The 22,289-nt window shown below is 43.9% G+C and overlaps 1 protein-coding gene across 3 annotated transcripts in view; it reads left to right on the top strand.

Moving 5' to 3' along the window:
• CXCR1 (C-X-C motif chemokine receptor 1) overlaps window positions 1-22,091 on the top strand; it is a 46,740-nt gene extending 24,649 nt beyond the window's left edge. The window contains exons 2-3 of one of the 3 annotated variants that reach the window (XM_082396598.1): window positions 1,724-4,612; window positions 6,572-22,091. In XM_082396598.1, the coding sequence (XP_082252724.1) occupies window positions 4,597-4,612; window positions 6,572-7,662 (1,107 nt within the window). In that variant the 5' untranslated portion in view covers window positions 1,724-4,596 and the 3' untranslated portion in view covers window positions 7,663-22,091. Of the gene's footprint in view, window positions 1-1,430; window positions 4,613-4,833 lie in introns of those variants that run through there. The other 2 variants (XM_082396599.1, XM_082396600.1) reach the window with 2 other exon arrangements.
• The last annotated feature ends 198 nt before the right edge of the window (window positions 22,092-22,289 follow it).

The following is a 22,289-nucleotide window of genomic DNA, read 5'->3' on the forward strand; positions in this document are numbered from 1 at the left end:
AGCGCAGGGCTCTTCCGAGCATGGGGCCCTGTACTACTGCACAATCACAGGCCCACTCCCTGTTTGGCATCTACAAGTATGTGTCACACACTTTGCTGGGCACTACGGTTGCAAAATAGAATCCTTTACAGAGGGGCAAAGAGGAAAGGAAGAGATGCTTTATTAATCACTGCTCTGTGTCAGAGTCTTGCCTATTCCCGGTTTGGTGGGAGAAAGAGTCCTAGAAATGAGTGTATTCAGTCTGAAAAGTACAATAGTAGAGAACGGGGTGGGTGGTACTGGGCCCCGAGGTGAAGGCGACTGTAGCGGACTGAAGGGTTGAGGAGTTAGGAGGAAGCTCAGAGTCTTGGACATCTGATCACCAGCCTAGCTGGACAGGCAAATCTGAGGGAGGAGAAGGAACGTGACCATCAGAGTGTTATTTATTTACTTTTGAATGAAAATGGCTGAATACATTTTTTTTTTCCTGATTGCAAAATTAATGCTCATTTTAGAAATTGGGCCACATCAAAGGATATACGCAAGAAAGCAAATATCCGTAATCCCAACACCCAAAGATAACCACTGTTGACATTTCGACTCTCTCTTATTTTCTGCCTGTGCACATACATAAATATATTTATTACAAAATGTTATCATCCTGTACATTCTGCTTCTATTATAGATACCTTTGCACAGCATTAATAGTAGCTATACATTATTGTGTTTAATAGAAACATAGTGTTCCATTTTACAGATCTACTATAATTTGTAAAAAAAAGTTTTTTGAAGGGTATTGAAATATTACCAAATTTTATTATTATAAACAACTCCGAGATAAACTTTATCCTCCCTCTTCCTCCCTGTTCCTACTTCTTTCCTTTTTTCCTTCCCTCATGTAAGTGGGATTGCAGGGTCAGAGGGTTTGCATTGTTTAGTGAGTCTGATACGTATTCACCCAACAGGACCGTATATAGACAGTTACAAGTCATGGAACATTTATTATCTGCTGGATACTATACTAAGCACTTTAATTTACTCAACGATCCTCATACCAACCCTATGAGCTGGCTCCTGCTTTTAGTCTCATTTTACAGAGGAGAAGACTGAGGCACAGAGTGGGTATCTAGCTTCCCAATGCACACAGCTGGCCAGGGACAGAGCTGGGATTTGCACCGAGGTGATTTGGTTCTAGAGCCTGTGATCTTACCCCATTTCATCATCACATAGCTCCATGAGGCAAGTATCCCCATTAAAAAAATTTTTTTTATTTATCTGGTTGGTTGCACCGGGTCTTAGTTGCAGCATGTGGGATCTAGTTTCCTGACCAGGGGTCGAACTTGGGCCCCCTCATTGGGAGCGCGGAGTCTTATTCACTGTGCCACCAGGGAAGTCCCAAGTATCCCCATTTTTATGGGTAAGGATATTTTGATGCATGTTAAGAAGTCCAAGGTCAAAAACTGTTAAAGGAAAGCCGATGTTTGAATCATGGTCTGTCTGCCTCCAAAGCAGGGGTTTCTCGGTCCCTCGTGAGGATTTCTGAGTTCATTCAAGAGAGTGTCCTCAGCTGGGGTCTCACCTGCTCACTCTCCAAGGTTCCTCTCTGGCTTCCACCAGAGGCTGGCAACCAGGGCTGGGGGGTCTGTAGACCCAGGACACACCCCTGTCAAGTCCTGCCGTTACCTGACTGTCTGCCTGGACCCAGTGACACACTGACATTCCCTCCCCTCTCCTCTCATCCTAGATCACTGTTGGGTTCCAGAACTCTCTCAGTTGGGCACAGTTTTGGTTGCGTGTACCAGACAACTCCATTTGAACTGGGCTTAACAACAAAGACAATTTACTGGCTCATGTAACTGAAAAGTACACAGAGAAGAAGACCTCTGGGTACGGTATGTTCAGGGCCCTGGCTCAGTTTTTCTGTGATTCTCTCTGTTCTGTCCTCCTCCAAGTGTTAGTTTTTGTCTCTGGGCTGGTTTGCCATTTATGGTAGCAAAATGATTTGCAGCAGCAACAAGACTACATACTTGCTTTTCCACAGTCATTAAACAACCATCCTGAACTTGGCTCTGAGTGGGATCATCTTAGGTCACATACTTGCCCTAGAACCTGTCACTATGGCAACGGGGACCATCACCGGGGAGAGGGGTGAACCTTCTCCTCCACCTCCCTTGCCTCTACTTTGGTCCCCAGGTCCAAGTGGATTCTTCTGCAGGGATGAGAAGAGATGCTGATGCTGGCATCAAAGCTGACAAAGGGACAAAATAGATATCCTTACAGCTATATTGTGCTGTTCACATGGTCTTGCATACAAGCTGCCATTTCTAAAAGAGAATGGCAAGAACAGGCCCCTGCATTTTGTCAGAGGACTGGCATTTGGGCTGCACGTGTCACAACAATCTTTGTGGCACTGGATGTTCTGCACAGAATGGAAAAATGCTCTCCCATTAGGAACATTATAGATCCATTTAAGAGGGAGCCGTTATAAGTGGAAAGTGACGTATGGAAGATACGTTGGGTGGGCGAACTTGCCGGAACATTTTCAAGTGGGTAAAATTTTATTCCAAGCACATCTGTATGTGCCTTTCCCCCTCTTTCAGTGAAATGCTCTTTCCCACCATGAAGGGAAAGATTCTTTTCAACTCTTGTCCTCCAGATCGTCTTCCCACTGGAGACCTAAGTTACCACCATTGCCACCCCCATGCTCATCCAGAGGGGCTGCTTCCCTTTTACTCCTCGGGTTTGAGGGAGTACCAGACCCTTCCCTAGGACCCCAGTGATTAGTTGAAATAGACTGGAATGCTGAACCAACTTGAGTGAGGGCCTGGGAAAGCAGAAGGGAATTATACACAAAGAGGAGCTTAAAACCAGGTATTAGATCAGGCTGCTGTCTCCCTGGTCTTTCTCAATGGGTCTCCTCCTTGCAAAGACTTCCCTGTCCAGTGACTGCTGCCCCCTCGTGGCAAATACTCTCTCAGCTTGCACTTGAGTGGGTATAGGCTTTGGCAGTACACAACTTGGGCAGTCTGTTTTCTCTTGTGTTCCCTATCTTCTGCTCCAGGAGCTACCTTTTCCCTAGATGATTAATAGGAGTAATGTCTGCTCCCTCGAGGGACTACCCCATCTTCAAGTTCTTTGTAGTTTAGGCATCAGATCACAATTGGTCAACACCTGTAAAAGCAAAGCATGGGTAACCCCAGGGCAATTGTCTCCTTACACTTCCTGCTATTACTTATAAAGGATAAGAGAACCCAGGAGGAGAGCATGACTTAGTTTAAGAAATATGCTTGCCCGTGGCAGAATTGTAGGTACCAGTGCCATGATAAATTCGGCATTGGTGGTAGGGGCCGGATTTATGCTTGCATAGATTAGCACCAACTCTAAACAGTAGAGGATGGTTTGGAAAGGGCAGGCAGACTAGCTTGGCTGTATGGAAGTGCAGCTTTCAGGCGCACCTTATATAGACTGTGTGGCTTCAAGTGATAGACACCCTGAATCATGGTGGGGATCCACGATGCATGAATCAAAGGAGACATGACTAATGTCGTTTATTCTACAACCATTGAGTGAGCACTTACTCTGTTTCCTGGCAGAAAATTGGAGAGGGTCTCTGGCAGCCCACGGTCTAGTGGGACAGGCTGACTTGTAAACACATCATTACAGAACAATAGGGTTCATGTTATAATGGAGAAGTGACTAAAGTACCAGAGGTAAAGCTAAGGGACAGACATTAGCTGCTGTGAGCAGCTGAGGCAGGTTTCCAGAGATGCCATCCATCATTACTGAAAGTGGGAAGAATGACATGACCCCCACTCCTCCATTCACCGACTGCCGCAGCTCCGATGGTCTCCCTGTGGTCCAGCCAGATTCCAGGAGTGGCCCCCAGCCTCAGGGCCATTCTAATCAACAGTCGTGAGTTGGCAGTGGTTGTACCAAGGAGCGACTGGCAGTGGAGGGGGTTTAGTTCTCCCTCCAAAGCTCCACCAACAAAGATTTTGCTTCAGCAAATGTTTCACAATTTTAAAAGATATTTGAAAACTGTTTAGGGTGTGATTTCATGGGCCAACAAGCTTTCTCCACCAAAGCTTCCCAAAGAAGTCTGGAGTTTAAGTAATAATTGTGTGCTTGCTGTCCAAACACAGGTCAAGTGCAATCTTCTACCTCCTTCCCACTGGGTTGCCCCCTAGTCCCCCCTAGTGGAGGACTCCTACAAGGCCCTCCTACTTTGAATTCATTCTGAAGTCTCTACCATGCAAAGTCAAGTCTTTTGCCCTTTATTCATGTCAGGCAAGGTGGAAGCTTGCCTGGAAATAAATGGAAGTAAATGCAAGAAAAGGAAGACAGTAAAACTAGTCATTTACAGAGTGGAGAATTCAGATAATGGACCCTGAACTCCATCTTCATGCCTGGTTCCCCTGCTTGGACGTGTGGACCCTGGGAGTCTCTGATGCCCTGTGATCGCTTGACTTAACCTGTTCTCCAAATATAGACATGGGCAGGGCTCAGGGAGGAGCTGGGCTGTGACGTGCCTTCCCTATTTCATTTTATTAATCAAGTTCTCTCTCAGTGTTAAGTCACTCTGGTCTCTGAATTCCAGGCTCTTACGGTTGGACACACATGGCCAGTGACTCAGGTAGGAAGCCACCTCTGTTTGCCAGGCCTTTCTTTGGGGCAGGGTGACTTGGTTTGACTGTATTTTAGAAAATGCATCCATTTTTCTGGGACCTGTGACTTCTGCTCAGTTGACTCCCTGCCTCCTCCCTTGCGACCGTGTATTCAACCCTGTCCTTATACATGGTGACAAGGAGGCCACAGCCTTCTCATCTCCTCCTTTCATACCTCTCCCTTTTACAGGCAAGAGGATGACTTTCCCCAATCTGATGTTTATTGCTTTGCCCTAAGACTTTGTCTTCTGTGAAAATGCAGTCCTGGCAGGGATATTAAAATGTGTGAATCGAAATGAACTCATAGAACTTCAGGCTTGGAAGCATCTCAGGGGTTATTTACTCTGCCTCCCTCAATTTGGATGAGAAAATGGAAATCTGTAGAGGTAAAAGGACCCATTCAAGGTCATGTAACTCATTAATGACAAAATCAGGATAGAGTGAGGACTGGATACCAGATATCCTTATTTCCAGTCTTGGTAACTTTTCATAGGTTTTCAGATTGTTCTCGGAAGAGCCCTGGGGGTTTTGTGGGAACCTCCATAGTGGCTGTCTGGATGGAGAGAGTGGCACACCCTCCCTCCCCAGTAGATGAGTTTTTATCTGTTTTACATATTGGGCTGCTGGTAAGATTTTGCTTCAGCAAATGTTTCACAATTTTAAAAGATATTTGAAAACTGTTGAACGATTCTGTGGATGTTTAGGGGGTGATTTCATGGACCAAGATGGGGGCTTCTCTGAAATGCTTACACTTCCTTTAGACAGAGGACCCAAACACTTATTGCTCCCTTAGAGAAAAGGCTTAAAATACACTTGTTTTTTTGGCTGCGCCGCACGACATGTGGGATCTTAGTTCCCCAACCAGGGATTGAAGTATGGAGTCTTAACCACTGGACCGCCAGGAAAGTCCCTTAAAATACACTTTAATGCAATCCATTGCTATCATTTTCTTCCCTCAGTAGATTTTAAGAAGGTTAAACAAGAATCAGGGAGGGAATTCCCTGGCAGTCCTGTGGTCAGGACTCAGCGCTTTCACTGTTGGGGTCTGGGTTCGATCCCTGGTCAGGGAACTGGGATCTCACAGGCTGCACGGCACGGAGGGGAGATAACATAGAAAGGGACGTCTGAGCAGATGAAGACATCTGAGGAAGGTTTTCCTCCTTCCATTTTGCCTGATTCTGGCCCTCCCGTGAATGTATAGGACCAAGCTGGTCCTCCCATCTGAATGCACAGACATGGCTGAGGATGGAGAAAGCCAAAGAGAGCGCAGAGGCAGTATTATAGGTAGAGTTGATGCCGTTGTAGGGCCGACCAACAGCAGAGGTTTTTCCCTGTAGTCTGTCTTATCCCACACTCAAGCCTCGGAGTTATGGAAAGTTGACAACACGTTGAAGCTGATCTCTAAAGCAGACCGAGATAGAGATGAAAGAAGGGATCTCCAGCTACCAAACTAGAAGAGAAGCAGAAGATATCCCAGTAACCATTATCACGTCCTTTTTAATTACTTACTTACTTACTTACTTAATTTATTGGCTGCATTGGGTCTTCATTGCTGCGCGGGCTTTCTCTAGTTGTGGCTAGCTGGGGCTACTCTTTGTTGTGGTGTGCAAGCTTCTCATTGCGGTGGCTTCTCTTGTTGCAGAGCTCAGGCTCTAGATGTGTGGGCTTCAGTAGCTGTGGCATGTGGGATCAGTAGTTGTGGCATACGGGCTCTAGAGCGCAGACTCAGTAGCTGTGGGGTGTGGGCTTAGTTGCTCTGCAGCATGTGGGATCTACCTGGACCAGGGCTCAAGCTCGTGTCCCCTGCATTGGCTGGCGGATTCTTATCCACTGCACCACCAGGGAAGTCCCGTTATCACATCCTTGATGAGAGTGACTTGAATCTGAGTTACTAAATCACCTTCCCTTCCTTCTAATCTTTCAACCAGATCAAACCATGACTATCATCCTGAATGATTTATTTAATTACACTGATTTGTGGCAGTTGTTTGAGGATGAGTTTGCAAATTTCACCGGCACGCCACCCACAGAAGAACATTATTATAGTCCCTGTAAGATGGACACTGAGACACTCAACAAGTATGCTGTGGTCATCATCTATGCCCTGGTCTTCCTGCTGAGCCTCCTGGGAAACTCCCTGGTGATGCTGGTCATCTTATACAGCCGGGTGGGCCGCTCTGTCACCGATGTCTACCTGCTGAACCTGGCCATGGCTGACCTGCTCTTCGCCCTGACCTTGCCTATCTGGGCCACCTCCAAGGCAAAGGGCTGGATCTTTGGCACACCCCTGTGCAAGGTGGTCTCACTCCTGAAGGAAGTCAACTTCTACAGTGGTATTCTACTGCTGGCCTGCATCAGCGTGGACCGCTACCTGGCCATTGTCCATGCCACACGCACGCTGACCCACAAACGGCACTGGGTCAAGTTCATATGTTTAGGCATCTGGGTCCTGTCCTTGATCCTGGCCCTACCCATCTTCGTCTTCCGTGAGGCTTATCAACCACCCTATTCCAGCCCAGTCTGCTACGAGGACATGGGTGCCAATACGACAAAATGGCGGATGGTGATGCGGGTCCTGCCCCAGACCTTTGGCTTCCTCCTGCCCCTGCTGGTCATGCTGATCTGCTACGGACTCACCCTGCGCACGCTCTTTGCGGCCCACATGGGGCAGAAGCACCGGGCCATGCGGGTCATCTTTGCTGTCGTGCTCGTCTTCCTGCTCTGCTGGCTGCCCTACCACCTGGTCCTGGTTGCAGACACCCTCATGAGGGTCCGGGTGATCGCAGAGACCTGTGAGCGCCGCAATGACATCGGCCGGGCCCTGGATGCCACCGAGATCCTGGGCTTCCTCCACAGCTGCCTCAATCCTCTCATCTACGTCTTCATTGGCCAGAAGTTTCGCCACGGACTCCTCAGAATCATGGCCATCCATGGCCTGGTCAGCAAGGAGTTCTTGGTCAAGGACGGCAGGCCTTCCTTTGTTGGCTCTTCTTCAGGGAACACTTCTACTACCCTCTGAGACCGCACGCAGGGCTCCTTCCTTCCCTTCAGCATCCGCCCCAAGCCACATGTCCTCTGGCTGCTCACAGCCTTGTGTCAAGGCAGCCCCCCATTGTGGTTACAGGAAGTTGCTGAGGCCACATCCTTACTAGGCCCCCAGCTATGGATTCAAAAGCCCTGGCCCCCACCTCTTACTGTAATTACCATGTCAACTGCTAGAGCTCGGCCCATCCTACCACTGAGACCACGGCACTCTGTCTTCTGGCAGACATTCTTTGAAGATATTCTTTTAAGTGATTACAAAAATTTCCCACCATTGGGAGGCATTAGTGTCAAACACCATTGGTTGCTTCCCCAACTCTCCCTTTCCTTGCCTGCTAATGAAGTCCACCTCCCTTGAGAGAGGCTGAAAATGACAGATACTCACTTTCTAAGACTCCCTTAAACTAGGAGTGGCCATATCATTTGGTTCTGATTAGTAAGACTCAAAGGCAATAGTGTGCTGGTAAACCACTTTCCTGGGAGAAAGTCTTAATGTTCTGTGGTGTAAATAAATGCTCTTACCATGGCCGATTTCAAGGGTGGTGGTGTTTAGCAACAAGCTCACAAAATCTAGATAATGTAATAATCTGCTTTCACAAACTGGCTTCAGTGCACTGTTGCTTAAGAGGAAGTCTACTGGGACCAGGGGACTCCTGGGATATATTCCTGATTTAAAAGACACACACACACATACATATCCTTGGTTCTTGCCTTTGAATACGGTTATAGGATATGATGTGTAGAGCTGAGCCAGTCACTTTGTGACAGTGAGGCAAAAAGTGTGCCCAACACACTTAGGCTGGTGGAGCCAAAGGATAAAAAGGACCGGAGAATAAAGAGCCCAGAATAAACCATAAATGGTCAAATGACTTTATTTATTTATTTAAAAATTTGTTTGGCTGCGTTTGGTCTTCGTTGCTGCGCGTGGGCTTTTCTTTAGTTGCGGCGAGCAGGGACTACTCTTCATTGTGGTGCGCGGGCTTCTCACTGCAGTGGCTTCACTCGTTGTGGAGCATGGGCTCTAGGCGCTCGGGTTTCAGTAGTTGTGGCACATGGGCTCGGTAGTTGTGACTCACAGACTCTAGAGTGCAGGCTCAGTAGTTGTGGTGCACAGGCTTAGTTCCTCCGTGGCATGTGGGATCTTCCCGGACCAGGGATCGAACCCGTGTCCCCTGCGCTGGGCAGGCGGATTCTTAACCACTGTGCCACCAGAGAAGTCCCTGGTCATATAACTTTAAACAAGGGTGCCAAGACTATTCAATGGGGGCTTCCCTGGTCAGGAATGTCAGGAATAAGGAGAGATCCAGAAATAGACTGAGTCTGGGGACTGGGTGAGTGAGACTCAGGGAGGTTGGGATGGGGTGAGTGAGATTCAGGGAGGTTGGAGTTGGGGTTGGGAGCAGGTATGGAGTAGGGCTTAGGACTGGGATGAAAGTGGGGGTGTGGGAGGGGTGTTAGAAATGAAGTGAATGTCAGGGATGGGTAAGTGGCTACAGTAGTGGCCACTACTATTTAGTCTGGTTAGTGGCTGCAGCGAAAGACATCACCAGTAGGGTCACCATCTTCTCTGGAGTATTGTCTAAGATGCTCTTCCAGGGGCCAGGATGGAGACACCTTTGCCTGTCCAGCTTGAGACTCTACAAGTAGGTTGGCAAGGAAGGAGTTAAGGGCTCAAGCCCTAAGAGATACATCTGATTCAGGAGAGAAGACAGAAGAATGTAGAAAGAATCCAGGGAGGAAGGCTGGGAACTGGGCCTGGAAACCTCCCTTTCCTCTCCCTCCTTCCCTTAATCCCCTCTCCATCTCTTCTACTGTGTGACTCAGTGCTCACCTTCCTTCATCCTCTGCTCCCCTAAAGACAACTCCATCAGGGGCTTCAGTAAGTAAATAAGGATCCGTATCGGGCCTGGGAAAATACAAATGACTAATACACATCTGAAAAGATGCTTGGCCTCACTAGTAACCTGTGAAGTGGGAATCAAACAGCAATAAATAACTTGGAAGTGTTTTAAACAGGTCAGGGATGTAGTCAGAACTTTCTTCAAACAAATGCAACATTGTTCAGTTAGATTTTTTAATGCAGTGTGTAATTCTCTGGGTATAGCTCAATGATTTGGATTTCAGATCTGTGAGAATGCCAAGATGTTGGTACTGAAGTAACACAGTATATGAAAATATCAGAAACTGGTGTTCCGATCACTAGATAGGGTAAGGATTAGACATCTGGTCAAGGTTAGGGAGATGGTTCACCTTGGGAAGGAGCTCCATGTCCAGGACGGGGCTGGGATCAGGGATGGGGTGCACCTTAGGAGAGGAGTGGGGGGTGGTCAGAGATGGGAGAGAGTCAGGGATGGAACTGGGGTTAGGGATAGGGTAAACATCAAGGATTATAGAGGGAACAGGGATTGGGATGTGACTGTATGTTTTGCACAATGTTTGCTGATTTTAAAATTATTTTAAAATTATTTTTTTATATTTTGGCTTCACCATGAGGTATGCAGGATCTTAGTTCCCCAACCAGGGATAGAAACCCACACCTCCTGCAGTGGAAGCGCTGAGTCTTAACCACTGGACCTCTAGGGAAGTCCCAATGCTTGCTGATTTTATTTTATTTTTTTTTATTTTTTAAAATAAATAAATTTATTTAGTTATTTATTTTTGGCTGTGTTGGGTCTTCATTTCTGTGCGAGGGCTTTCTCAAGTTGCAGTGTGCGGGCCTCTCACTATCGCGGCCTCTCTTGTTGCAGAGCACAGGCTCCAGACGCGCAGGCTCAGTAGTTGTGGCTCACGGGCCCAGTTGCTCCGCGGCATGTGGGATCCTCCCAGACCAGGGCTCGAACCCATGTCCCCTGCATTGGCAGGCGGATTCTCAACCACTGCACCACCAGGGAAGCCCGCTTGCTGATTTTAAATTTTGAAAATTTGTTTTGTGGGCTTGGTTAAAATGTTCCAGCCTCCAAGTAATAATGTTGAATTATACTATTTCCCCCTACACTGTTCCCCTTCTTACCAACCACAGCCTCCTCACCACCCCTTGCCTCCCTATCAAGTGGCCTATTCTTAGTGGTCCCAGCAAAAATATTAATTGATAATCTGTATTTTATTCCATAGGGGTTTAAGATTGCTCCTTTCCCAGCAACTTGCATTTTAATTAGGGTCTTCCAGTGGCTGAAAAGACGCATAGATGCAGATGAAATAAATCGACCGTCTCCTCTTTGGTCTAAGGGTCTTCCCAGAGATATATTCCAAGAGATAACCATGAACCAAGAAATAATGAAGAGTTCAGGCATAACTTGGAGATATTACAAGTTTGGTTCCAGACCACCACAATAAAGCGAATATAGAAATAAAGTGAGTCACCTGAATTTTTTATTTTTTGGTTTCCCAGTGCATATAAAAGTTATGTTTATACTGTAGTCTATCAAGTGTGCAATAGCATTATGTCTAAAAAATGTACATATCTTAATTAAAAATACTTTATTGCTAAAAAATGCTAACCATCATCTCAGCCTTCAGTGGGTCATAATCTTTTTGCAACAGTAACAACAAAGATCACTAGTGAGCAAATGTTGTTGGAAAAATGGTGCCAATAGACTTGCTCTGGGCAAGGGTTGCCACCAACCTTCAATTTGTGAAAAATGCAGTATCTGTGAAGAGCAAAAAAGTGAAGCACAGTGAAACGAGGAGGTATGCCTGTACAGCCTTTGCTAGTTCTATGCAGAGGTTGGAGAGGCCAAAGATCTCTGGGTGTGACCCAGAAAGCCACAAGTGGCTAACAGCTGAGCCCTCACCACGACTGTTTTTATCTATCCTGGTATTCTGTTTTTAAACTCAGGATTCTTCTTCCAAGCCTGAGGGTAGAAATGAATTAAAGAATTAAAAAAATAAAAATAAGCAGAATATGTTAATGCAAACTTTCTAAAATTAGTTTTTCTTTTTTATCAAAGTATTTCACCTACATTGTTTAAAAAAGTGAAATAGCTTTATAAAGCTTATAATGAAAACCAGAAGCAGCCCTCCTGCCCCACTTCTCCCAGGCAAAGGCAACAACTTTCTTTCTGTTTTTAAAATAAATTTATTTATTTATTTTTGGCTGCGTTGGGTCTTCGTTGCTGCTCGCGGGCTTTCTCTAGTTGCAGCGAGCGGGAGCTACTCTTTGTTGCGATGCGTGGGCTTCTCATTGCAGTGGCTTCTGTTGTTGTAGAGCATGGGCGCGTGGGCTTCAGTAGATGTGGCACGCGGGCTCAGTAGTTGTGTCTCGCGGGCTCTAGAGCGCAGGCTCAGTAGTTATGGTGCATGATGGGCTTAGTTGCTCCACAGCACATGGGATCTTCCTGGACCAGGGATCGAACCTGTGTCCCCTGCATTGGCAGGCAGATTCTTAACCACTGCGCCACCAGGGAAGTCCAAAGGCAACAAATTTCAACTCGCATAGCTGTTTCATTCAATAGAGGTCTACATATTTCTAAATATCATGCTTATTCTGCTAGCTCTTGAGATTTTTTTCTGACTTTTAGATATCATCTATTGACTTTCAACCTTGGCTTATGAAGATTTAACACTCTCTCACACTCTCTCTTGCTTTTACTCCTGTCCAAGCAAACACAAATACTGCCTCTTCCTTTCTTCCAGGACATGGATAACACACTTTTTTGGTTAAATCAGCATTCAATGTTTTAGTTAAAATGACTATATAAAAAAACACTTCACAGTTGGGTGCAATGTTTATACTTCCTTTTTTTGTCCAAGTTTTGTTTTCCTTAGAATTAATGATAGGATTTTTCCATGTACTTTTCATTACATCACTCTCAAATGTCTCCCTCAGTACATTCACAGTCATCAGATAATCAAGGTAATAAACATCTGATAATCTATAATTTTATTTTCGTTCTTGGAGACCCCTTGCCTAGAGCCCTTTATACCCCTGTTCCAATCTGGGCAGGTTACTATGCCTGCTCTTTTTTTCTAAAAAGCTTTAACTACATTTCCAGATAAATTTTAGAATCTGATTGCTAATTTCTATAAAATGTCCTGCTGGGATTTTGATCTGCATTATGTTGAATCTATAGATCAATTTGGAAAAAGTTGACTCAATGATAACATTGAGTCTTCCAATCCATGAACATGACATCTTTCTCCAATTATTAGGTCTTTTCTCGTTTGTCTTGGCAGTGTTTTGTAGTTTTCAGTACATAGATCTTGTACATATTTTGTTAGATTTATCTCTAAGTATTTTATGGTTGTTTAAATGCTATTATAAATGGTATTTAATTTTTTAAAAATTTCCAGTTTTTTCTTATTATAGAGAAATATAATTGAGTTATGTATATTGACCTTGTATTCTGGGACCTTGGTAAATTCACTTATTAGTTCTAGTAGTTTTATTTTTAAAGATTCTTTTGGATTTTGTGTGTACACCATCATGTCACTTGAGAATAAAGAGTCATTTCTTCCTTTTATTTATGCCTTTTATTTACTTTTCTTGCCTTATTTCACTGGCTAGGTCCTCCAGTACAGTGCAGAATAGAACTTGTAAGAGTTTGCCCTGTTCCTAGTCTTAGGGTAAAGCATTCAGTCTTTCTCTATTAGACATCATGTTAGCTAAAGATTTTTCATGGAGACCCTTTATCAGGTTGAGGAAGTTCCTTTCATTAATGGGTGTTAAATCGTCCTCTTTCTTTAAGGGCATGGCCTCTGGAGCCAGACTACCGCTGCTTACATGCTTTGTGACTAAGGGCAGATCATTTAACCTCCCTCTACTACCTTGTAAAATGTGGATAATGATGATGTTCAGCTAATTCCTATGAGGATTAAATTAAATGACCACACACACACACACACACCATTTAGAAGAATGCCTATTATACCATAGTTGCTATATAAATGTGAGCAATCATAATTTTGGTTTACTCCTTTATTTTGTTGTACTACTGGATTTTGCTGAGAAAAGATACATAGTGGATAACTTTTTAGAGATCCTGAATTTTCAGAAAAGCCTTTATTTTACTCTCACATGTGATTGGTATTCTGGCTGAGTGTTGAATTCGAGGATAGAATTCATTTTCCTTCAGGCTTTTCTTAATTTCATTTTGCAGGCTTTTCTTAATCTCTTCTAGCTTGTAGGGTTGCTGTTGACACTTATGATGTTATTCTATTCTTAATCTATTTTATGTGACCGAATTTTCTCTTAGAAACTTTTAGGATATTCTCTTTATCTTTTCAGTATTAGAATGCATGATGATGTGCCTTGCTGGGGGTTCTTTTCTCATTCATTTTGTTGGGCACCTGGTGAATGCTTTTAATCTGGAAACTCAGGTTCTGTGAAATTTTCTTGTATTATTTCTTTGATATTTTCCCTCTCATATTTCCCATTCTCTTTTTTTCCAGGATTCCTTTTATTTGACTGTTGAACCCCCAAGGTTGATTTTCTAATATTTTTTCAATTTTTCCTTTTTTTTAATCTTAATCTTTTCATTTTCCATGAAATTACCCTTAACTTTATTCCTCAGCTTTTTAATTGGAACTTAAAATTTCCACTATCATATTTTAAATTTCCAATAGGCTTTTTTTGTTCTCTAATGTTTCCTTTTATGGCACTTCTTTCTTGCCTTATGGATGTAATATTTCCTCTTATCTTTCTAAGGATATTATGGTTTTTGTGAAGATTTCTTTAGCTCTCTTACTGCCTCTGTGTTTTTCTTTTGGTCTGATAACTCAGTTACAACTTGACTTCTACTTTCTGACTTCCATTAAAAAAATCTCATATCTTTTATTTTCCTTCACATTCTCTTTGTTCTTGTACCATGTGAGAGTATGCCTTAAAAAAAATCCCTTCAGGGCTTCCCTGGTGGTGCAGTGGTTGAAAGTCTGCCTGCCGATGCAGGTGACACGGGTTCGAGCCCTGGTCTGGGAAGATCCCACATGCCACGGAGCAACTAGGCCCGTGTGCCACAACTACTGAGCCTGCGTGTCTGGAGCCTGTGCTCCACAACAGGAGAGGCCGCAACAGTGAGAGGCCCATGCACCACGATGAAGAGTGGCCCCCGCTTGCCACAACTAGAGAAAGCCCTCGCACAGCAACGAAGACCCAACACAGCCAAAAATAAATAAATTAATAAATTAATTAAAAAAAAAAACAAAAAAAATTCATTAAAAAAAAAATCCCTTCAGTGTAATTTGTAGTGGATTTTTGAGAGGGAGTAGATATAAAAACATTTCTCCAGTCCTCCATTTTTGATATAATAAGTCCCCTGGATTTAAAAAACATACTTATTTTAAAGTCTCATCCAGATTGTCTTATTTTATCTTTAGTTCCTCAGGTGTGAATTCTCCTTTTTGTTATGTTGGCTGACTGTTGATTGTAGTTGTTATTAGTTCTTTGTAATATTCGATTATGAGCTCATCTATTGAAGAGCACTTTTTTTTCCCATGGGAGTCTTGCATGTGTCTGGGATTATGAAGAAATCTACACAGGGGCAGTGTCATGGCTGTCCTTGCTGGGGCCCTACTGGGTCATAGGGTTCATAGCATTTTTGGTAATTTTTGTTGTTATTTCTTGGTCCTAGGTTTCCACATCATTCCGAAGGGCATATTTGGATCCTCACCATTTTCTACTCAGGACTTGTAAGTCTGGATTGTTCCTCAGGTGACCCTCTTTCCCCCATGTCTAGGGCAGGCTGCTCACTTTGGGGTCATGTCTCATAGCTGGCAAATGTTTTTCTATCCCCAGGCAAGGGTGGGTCAGCTCTTCTTTGGTTCCTGGCTTTTTGCAGGGAATCCAGTTCCAGTTCCCTGCTGTACCAGGGTCTGTAGACCCACTGGTGTTATCATTCTCATCCTTGAGATGCACAACCATTTCTAGCATCCTCTGGGTTCCTGTGGCTTCAACTCCTCCTTCTTGATAAGTCTGTACATCTCTAAGTTCCCTTTTCATATCTGGCCTTTAGAGAACCCCCTTTGCCTTTTTTTTTTTTTTTTTAGATTTTTTGATGTGGATCATTTTTAAAGTCTTTATTGAATTTGTTCCAATATTGCTTCTGTTTTATGTTTTGGTTTTTTGGCCTCAAGACATGTGGGATCTTAGCTCCCCAACCAGGGATTGAACCCACACCCCCTGCATTGGAAGGCAAAATTTTAACTACTGGACCACCTCGGAAGTCCCTCCCCCCTTGCCTTTGATCTCAGATATTTATTTAAAAAAATTAAAATATATGTTATCTAACATTTCAATGTGTGTGTGTGTGTGTGTGTGTACTGTTGCTTCCCATGCTCCTCAGAGCACTATCATAATAGGATATCAGTAAAAATTCGAATAGCACATAAAATCAATCAGTTTCTTCCCATTCATTATTTCCTTTCCTTAAAGATAAGTGTAGTTAAAACTTTCTCCCAGTGAATTTTAATGTCAGTCTGGAGGACACATTGACCAAATGTCTAGTTAACTCACAGCCTCTAAGTATATGCTGCATGCGCACCTGTGCATGTGTATGTATGTGTTGAAGGTGGATGACCCTGCAGTATCTCAGGATTATCACGCCTTTCTTTTAGCCAGGTTCAAATCAGCAGTGTGAAAGAAGTAAGATATAGAAGGTAAGTGGGGAGGTGCTTCTGGGGAAATCCAGTCACTTCCGACATGGGAAGAAATCAGATTGCCCAACAGAAACCTATGAGGCCACATCCGTACTTCTCTTGGTTCCCATGTTGTAAACAAGACTGTTTTTCCGAAAGAGCTGGCTTTGCTCCAACTTTGAGAGTGTTGAAGGTGGAGGGAGACTAAACAAGTAAGGCCTAAGGGCCACACAGCGCAGGGCTCCCCACTTTGCCAGCGTCCTTGTACACTCCCCTTAGCTGGGATCCTGATGATATTCTGCAGGCACTGTCCCCTGTGCCCATTCGCCAAGATGTTATAGAAAACATATGTTCATAAATAGGAATCAAATGGCCAGTTAGCTGATTATGTATCAAATGCCTATTATGCACCCAACTTTGTGCCAGACCCTTAAAATAAGGACAGGTACTATAGAAATGAAACTTAGAGGACAAGGAAACTTGTGAATGGAGGATATGTGAGGAGTTCATGAAATTTCCTATAGTGTCAAGGTGATCAGGACAAAGAGATCTGTCTGGGGGTTCTAGTGAACCACAAGCTGAATCTGAAGATTTGGGAAAAAATGTTTCTAATTAAATAAAAGAAAGAAAAGAAAGACTTAGTAGTTGTGTGACCTAGAATATTCATTTAGACTTTCTGCTGGCACATAGGAGCTCAATAAATATTTGCTCTTTTAGGAGTAAAAACAAACAAAAAACAAACAAAAAACCTTTCTGAGCTCAGTTTCCTCTTCCATGAAATGAGGTTGAATTAGGTAAGCTCCTTTCTAGTTCTAAGACGAGATGCTCTATTGAAGAATCTATACATCTACAGATGTGAACTTGATATGAAACTTCTATCTTTGCTCAGAACATGAACCTTAGTAATTAGGTGCTTCATAGAAGATCACTTCTTAATGTGTGCTTTCTGGGCAGCTGCTGACCAGGGTTGACATGAAAATTTCTAGAGAGGCCTCCCTCCTTCCCCCTCTCTTTTCTTATTCCTCCTTTCCCCCGCAACTCACCCTCCAACACCTTCCTCCCTCAACTGTCAGCAAGTCATTCCTTTGCACTTGGCAGGCCCCTTGGAAAAACAGCAAATACCCCTGGTGAGGGGAATACATTTCTTTCAGTCATTAAGCCTAGAAAGATAATGGGTTTTTGAAATCATTCTCTTGCACAGAAGAGCCTCTCTTTCCGAGCTTTCAGGGTCATGAGCAAACTTGCACACTACAATCCAACACGTCAGCTTAGCTTCTTACTAACAGATGTGCCTACTGGTAACTGCAGACCTAGGCTCGGTGAAAAGCATTTTTTACATGAAATATTTCATTGAAAGCTTACCAAGACCTTACGGTAGGAATTATTATTATCCTGTCTTACGGATGAGGAAAATAAGACCCAAGGAGATTAAATACCTTGTCCAAGGTAACACAGCAGCAGATAAGTGGTAAATTGGAGTTTAAATCAAGGATTAACTGCTTGCAGAGTCTGGGTTCTCAACTGCTCATGATACGTGGAGAAGCACTGGGGTGGAGTGAGAGCCCCAGCGGGCTTTGAGTCAGGTTGGGTCTTAGTCTATCCTGAGTTGTATGATCTTGAGCAATCACTTAACTTCTCTGACCCCTGTTTCCTTGAAGGCTCAGTAGAATTAGAAGCTTGTCAAGGTTCAAGGTAATGGATGCCAGGTTCTTGGAATAGACTAGGGCCTTGAAAAATGGCAGACATTATTATCAGAGCAGAGAGTCTTGGAGAGTTGTGTCAGCTGAACAGGCAAGTAATCCCAAATCTAACTTTAAGGGCAGTGCTTCCTGCATGATGTCACAGGGTCAGGGGCTAATAGGAAAGATAGGATATACTGCTTTCAAAGACATCGGGCTGTTCTGAGATGAAAACACAGCTGGAAAGGGGACCAACGGTCTTCCTTCATGTTTTTCCAACATCCATTTTTTTCTTCTTCTCCCGGGTCATTGCCATTAACATACGAGCTCTCGTCTTATAATAACTCTTGTTGACCCCACAGCGCTATCAGCTACGGTCCTATTTCTCTGCTCCACTTTGCAGCTAAGCTCTGAGTCTCACTGCTCAAAGGGTGCTTTAAGCCTGTGAAGGGAGCTGAGGAACATTTAGCGGAGTCTCAGCTGGATCCTGACCTGGGCTGACTCTGGGGTTGGCATAAGTCTGGGCACAAATGAAAGGAATGAATGATCAAGGGCCCTTTAGGGAACGAGCTCATCCCTAGGGGACAAGAGTAAAACTCATGGGTCTGCAGAAAGCCATCACTCAGAACTGGGGGCAGTGGGAGTGGGTACTGCAGTTAAGACCAGCCCTGGCCTGTGGACTCTCGCCTGAATGTTAGGGAGGTGGGGCTGGAAGTGAACATGAGAAAAGCTGGGAGACTTTGGCAGTTCAAGCAACATACGTGGATAACCTGGCCTTGTTCCATTCCAGGTGGCTGAGCTGGATGATCTGCAGTCGTCTGAGGGTGAAGCCCAGCTTGGCAACAAGGCCCGGGAGCTTCAAGGGGGCAGGTGGGAAGAGGGTCCTGGAGAGCTTTCCTGAGGTGCTGAATCACTGCATTCTCACTGGATGTACACAGACAGGTGTAAACAAAGAAAGAGCTCAAAAAGAGAAAAGGAGTCAGATTTCTGTCCCATGAGGGGTGCAGAAGAGCATCATTGTTATTTCCCCACTCGCCACACACTTCCTCCTTCTTAAAGTTCTGTTTTCTCTGGGCTCCTGCTTTCCTCCTGCATCTTTGCCTTCTTTTCAGTCTTTTTGGAAGACCCCTTTCCTCTTTCAATCCTTTAAATGCTGATATTCTTCCCGATCTTCTTCCTCCTCCTTTTCTGCCCTTTCCCTATTGTCTGCTTTCCCTAAATGACATCATCTACTCCTGTGGCTTGAATGATCTGCTGTCTCTGTGAGAATGATCTCCAAAAATGTGGAGATTCTAGCCCATTTCCCCTGGGCTTCCAGAGCTGGATTCCAATGCACATTGACACGCCTCCTTGTACCCTCACCATAAATTCAAAGTTAAAGCCAGCGTCTTCCCTCCAAAACCTGCTTCCTTCAAGCCGTTGGTCCAAGTTATAGGTTGAAGAATCCTTTTGACTCCCTCCTTCTCACTACCCCACCCCTATCCAATTCATAGCCAAGTCCTGTTGTTTTGCCCTTAAAGATCTCTTAAACTCAAGCCCTGATCTCCACCCCCTCTGTCATTGCTTTGCCCAGACACTCACCATTTCTTCTATAACCTCCTAACTGGACTCCTGCCTTGATCTTCAACCACGTTCGGTCTATTCATATACCACTCAGGGAGCAATCTGATTGCAGTGTTCATCTGCTTAAAGCTCCTGTTGCCTGTGGGATGAAGTTTCCACACTTTAGCACAGCACTCAAGGCCCTCTGCCGTTAGGCCTTGCCTGCTGGCCCAGGTCTCAATATGGCATACCCACATCTGGTATAGCCTTTGCTTTGGCCATACTGGATTCCTTAAATTTCCCTGACTACCTCATACTGGCTGCCTTAGTCTAGATTTCTTTGGTTGTAAGTAACAGAAATCTGCTTTAAAGAGGCAGAAGCCTAAAGGGAATTTAGTGACAGGATCCCAAGGGTATCTTGGGATCTTGATGGACTCCAAGGGTCATGAGATTCTAAGAGGGACCAGTACTAGGAGCAGGAAGGTGGTTCCTTACTTGGGCTCTCTCTTTTTGAGGGCCACACTTCTTTATCTCTACTTCATTTAGCAGGTCTATTTCACTCCTCTTTCTAGGTACACCAGCTTTCTCTGCTTCTGTCTGCCCACAGCTATCCATGAGCTTATATCACCCCAAATCAATTGAAAAGCTCAGGTAACATCCCAGTCTCCCATTTCCAGGAAAGCAACTCTGGTTAGCTCTGCTTTGGCCGGGGAGGTAGAACACACGTAGCTTGGAGAAGTGAGGCTTGGGTGAGAGACTCCTGTATGACCCATACAAAAGTCTCTAAACTGTAACACTGCTGAGCCTCTGCATATACCATTCCCCTTTACTGCATGTTCTTCCCTGCATCTCTAGTTGGCTAAATTCTATTCATCCCTCAAAAGGTAGGTCAAGATTTAGACCTTCTAGAAAGCCTCCCCAGGCTGAGTTATGAGTCCCTCCATGTGTTCCCATAAGACCACTGCATAACTTGTCTCTAACGCTTATCACATTTGGGTTGTGTTCATTGATTTCTGGTCTATCTCTCCGCTACACCATGAGGTCACTGAACCTTTCCCCTCTTTCCCTCTAGATTTGGAGGAATAGCTAGGTCTAAAATGGGGATAGATTCAACTTTTAAATGAATGAGTGGAACAGCCCATTAGTCTCTATCCACCACATGCAGGTTTTTTGAGGGGCTGGATTCAGGCATAAGATGGGAAAAAAGAAAATACCACACTTGGCTTATTCTGATGGCAGCATGTTCCTCACTGTTCAGCAGCGTTCCATGAATATCAGCCCTCGGGAAACTGCGTAATTTAGGCTTAGTTTTCTGCAAGTTTACAGGGTTGTGACTTCCTAGATGAAAACTGCCTAATTTCACTTAGGAGCTGACATAAATAAATGAATGGCTAAAAGCGGAACACATCAGATTTTAGAACACATTGGAAAAACATCACCACCTTTATATGACAGGCAAGTGGATGGTGGCTGTGTACATTTTGTATTAACACTATAGCTAGGAACTCATTTGAACTTTATATGAAAATTGCTATGCATAAAGTTTAGTCCAAATTACTACATCCATAAGTTGGAACAAAATTAAAGATTTAAGTAAGTATTAATAGCTAACTTTTTTTTTTTTTTTGGCCTCGCTGTGTGGCTTGTGGGATCCTAGTTCCCTGACCAGGGATCGAACCCACGGCCTCGGCAGTAAAAGCACCAAGTCCTAACCACTGGACCGCCAGGGAATTCCCTAATAGCTAACATTTATTGAAAGCTTACCATGGTCTATTACTGGGCTAAGTGCTTTATATGTAGTAACTAACTAATTTAATCACTAGACTACCCTATGGGGCTAGTTCTCGTTAATTATTTTTTAGCCCATTTTACAGAGGAGGAAACTGAGGCACAAGAGTTTAACTAGAGTTGGGATATGCATGCAGGGATTTGACCCCAGGGCCTACCCCCTCAAGCACTCTGCTAAACCACCTCAAGGTACGGTTTGGTACCTTTCTTCCAATACTTACCTGTTAATGATGGTTACTTAATTATGCCTTGTTTCACCATGCTTTAGTGGAGTTTTTCTTTTAAAACATCCTTTATGTTTATGCTTTTAGGTAAAAAAAAATCTCTCTGTGCCTTACAAAATCCATGTTTGGAATTTCAATTTCCCCCTTTTCTTACTAACACTGGTATAATAAAAAAATTTAACATTTTCTAACCTGCTGGATTAAAAAATGCATCTCAAAGATGAATTAGTTAAAGAGACCTGCTGTACAATATGGTGTCTATAATTAGCCATATGATATCGTGCACTTAAAATTTTGTTAAGAGAGTAGATCTCAAATATTGTGTTCTTATCACAAAAAGCAAGCAAGCAAACAAACAGACAAAAAACAAAACCAAAAACAACAAAAAAGCAAAAGCACAAAGGGACACAAGGAAATTTTCGGAGGTGATGGATATGTTTATTATCTTGATTATGGTGATGGTCATGGGTGTATTCATATGTCCAAACTCATCAAATTGTTTACATTAAACACCTGCAGCTTTTTTGGTATGTCAATTACATCTCAAAGAAGCTGTTTAAAAAATGTAAAAAACCCCCTCTCTGTGGGGCTGTTAAGACTTCGTGGCATTATCATGGACATATATACACTACCAAATGTAAAATAGATAGCTAGTGGGAAGCAGCCGCATAGCACAGGGAGATCAGCTCAGTGCTTTGTGACCACCTAGAGGGGTGGAATGGGGAGGGAGGGAGGGAGGGAGATGCAAGAGGGAAGAGATATGGGAACATATGTATATGTATAACTGATTCACTTTGTTATAA

Source organism: Balaenoptera borealis (assembly GCF_965194805.1).
Source record: "Balaenoptera borealis genome assembly, chromosome: 6".
Classification (NCBI taxonomy): domain Eukaryota; kingdom Metazoa; phylum Chordata; class Mammalia; order Artiodactyla; family Balaenopteridae; genus Balaenoptera; species Balaenoptera borealis.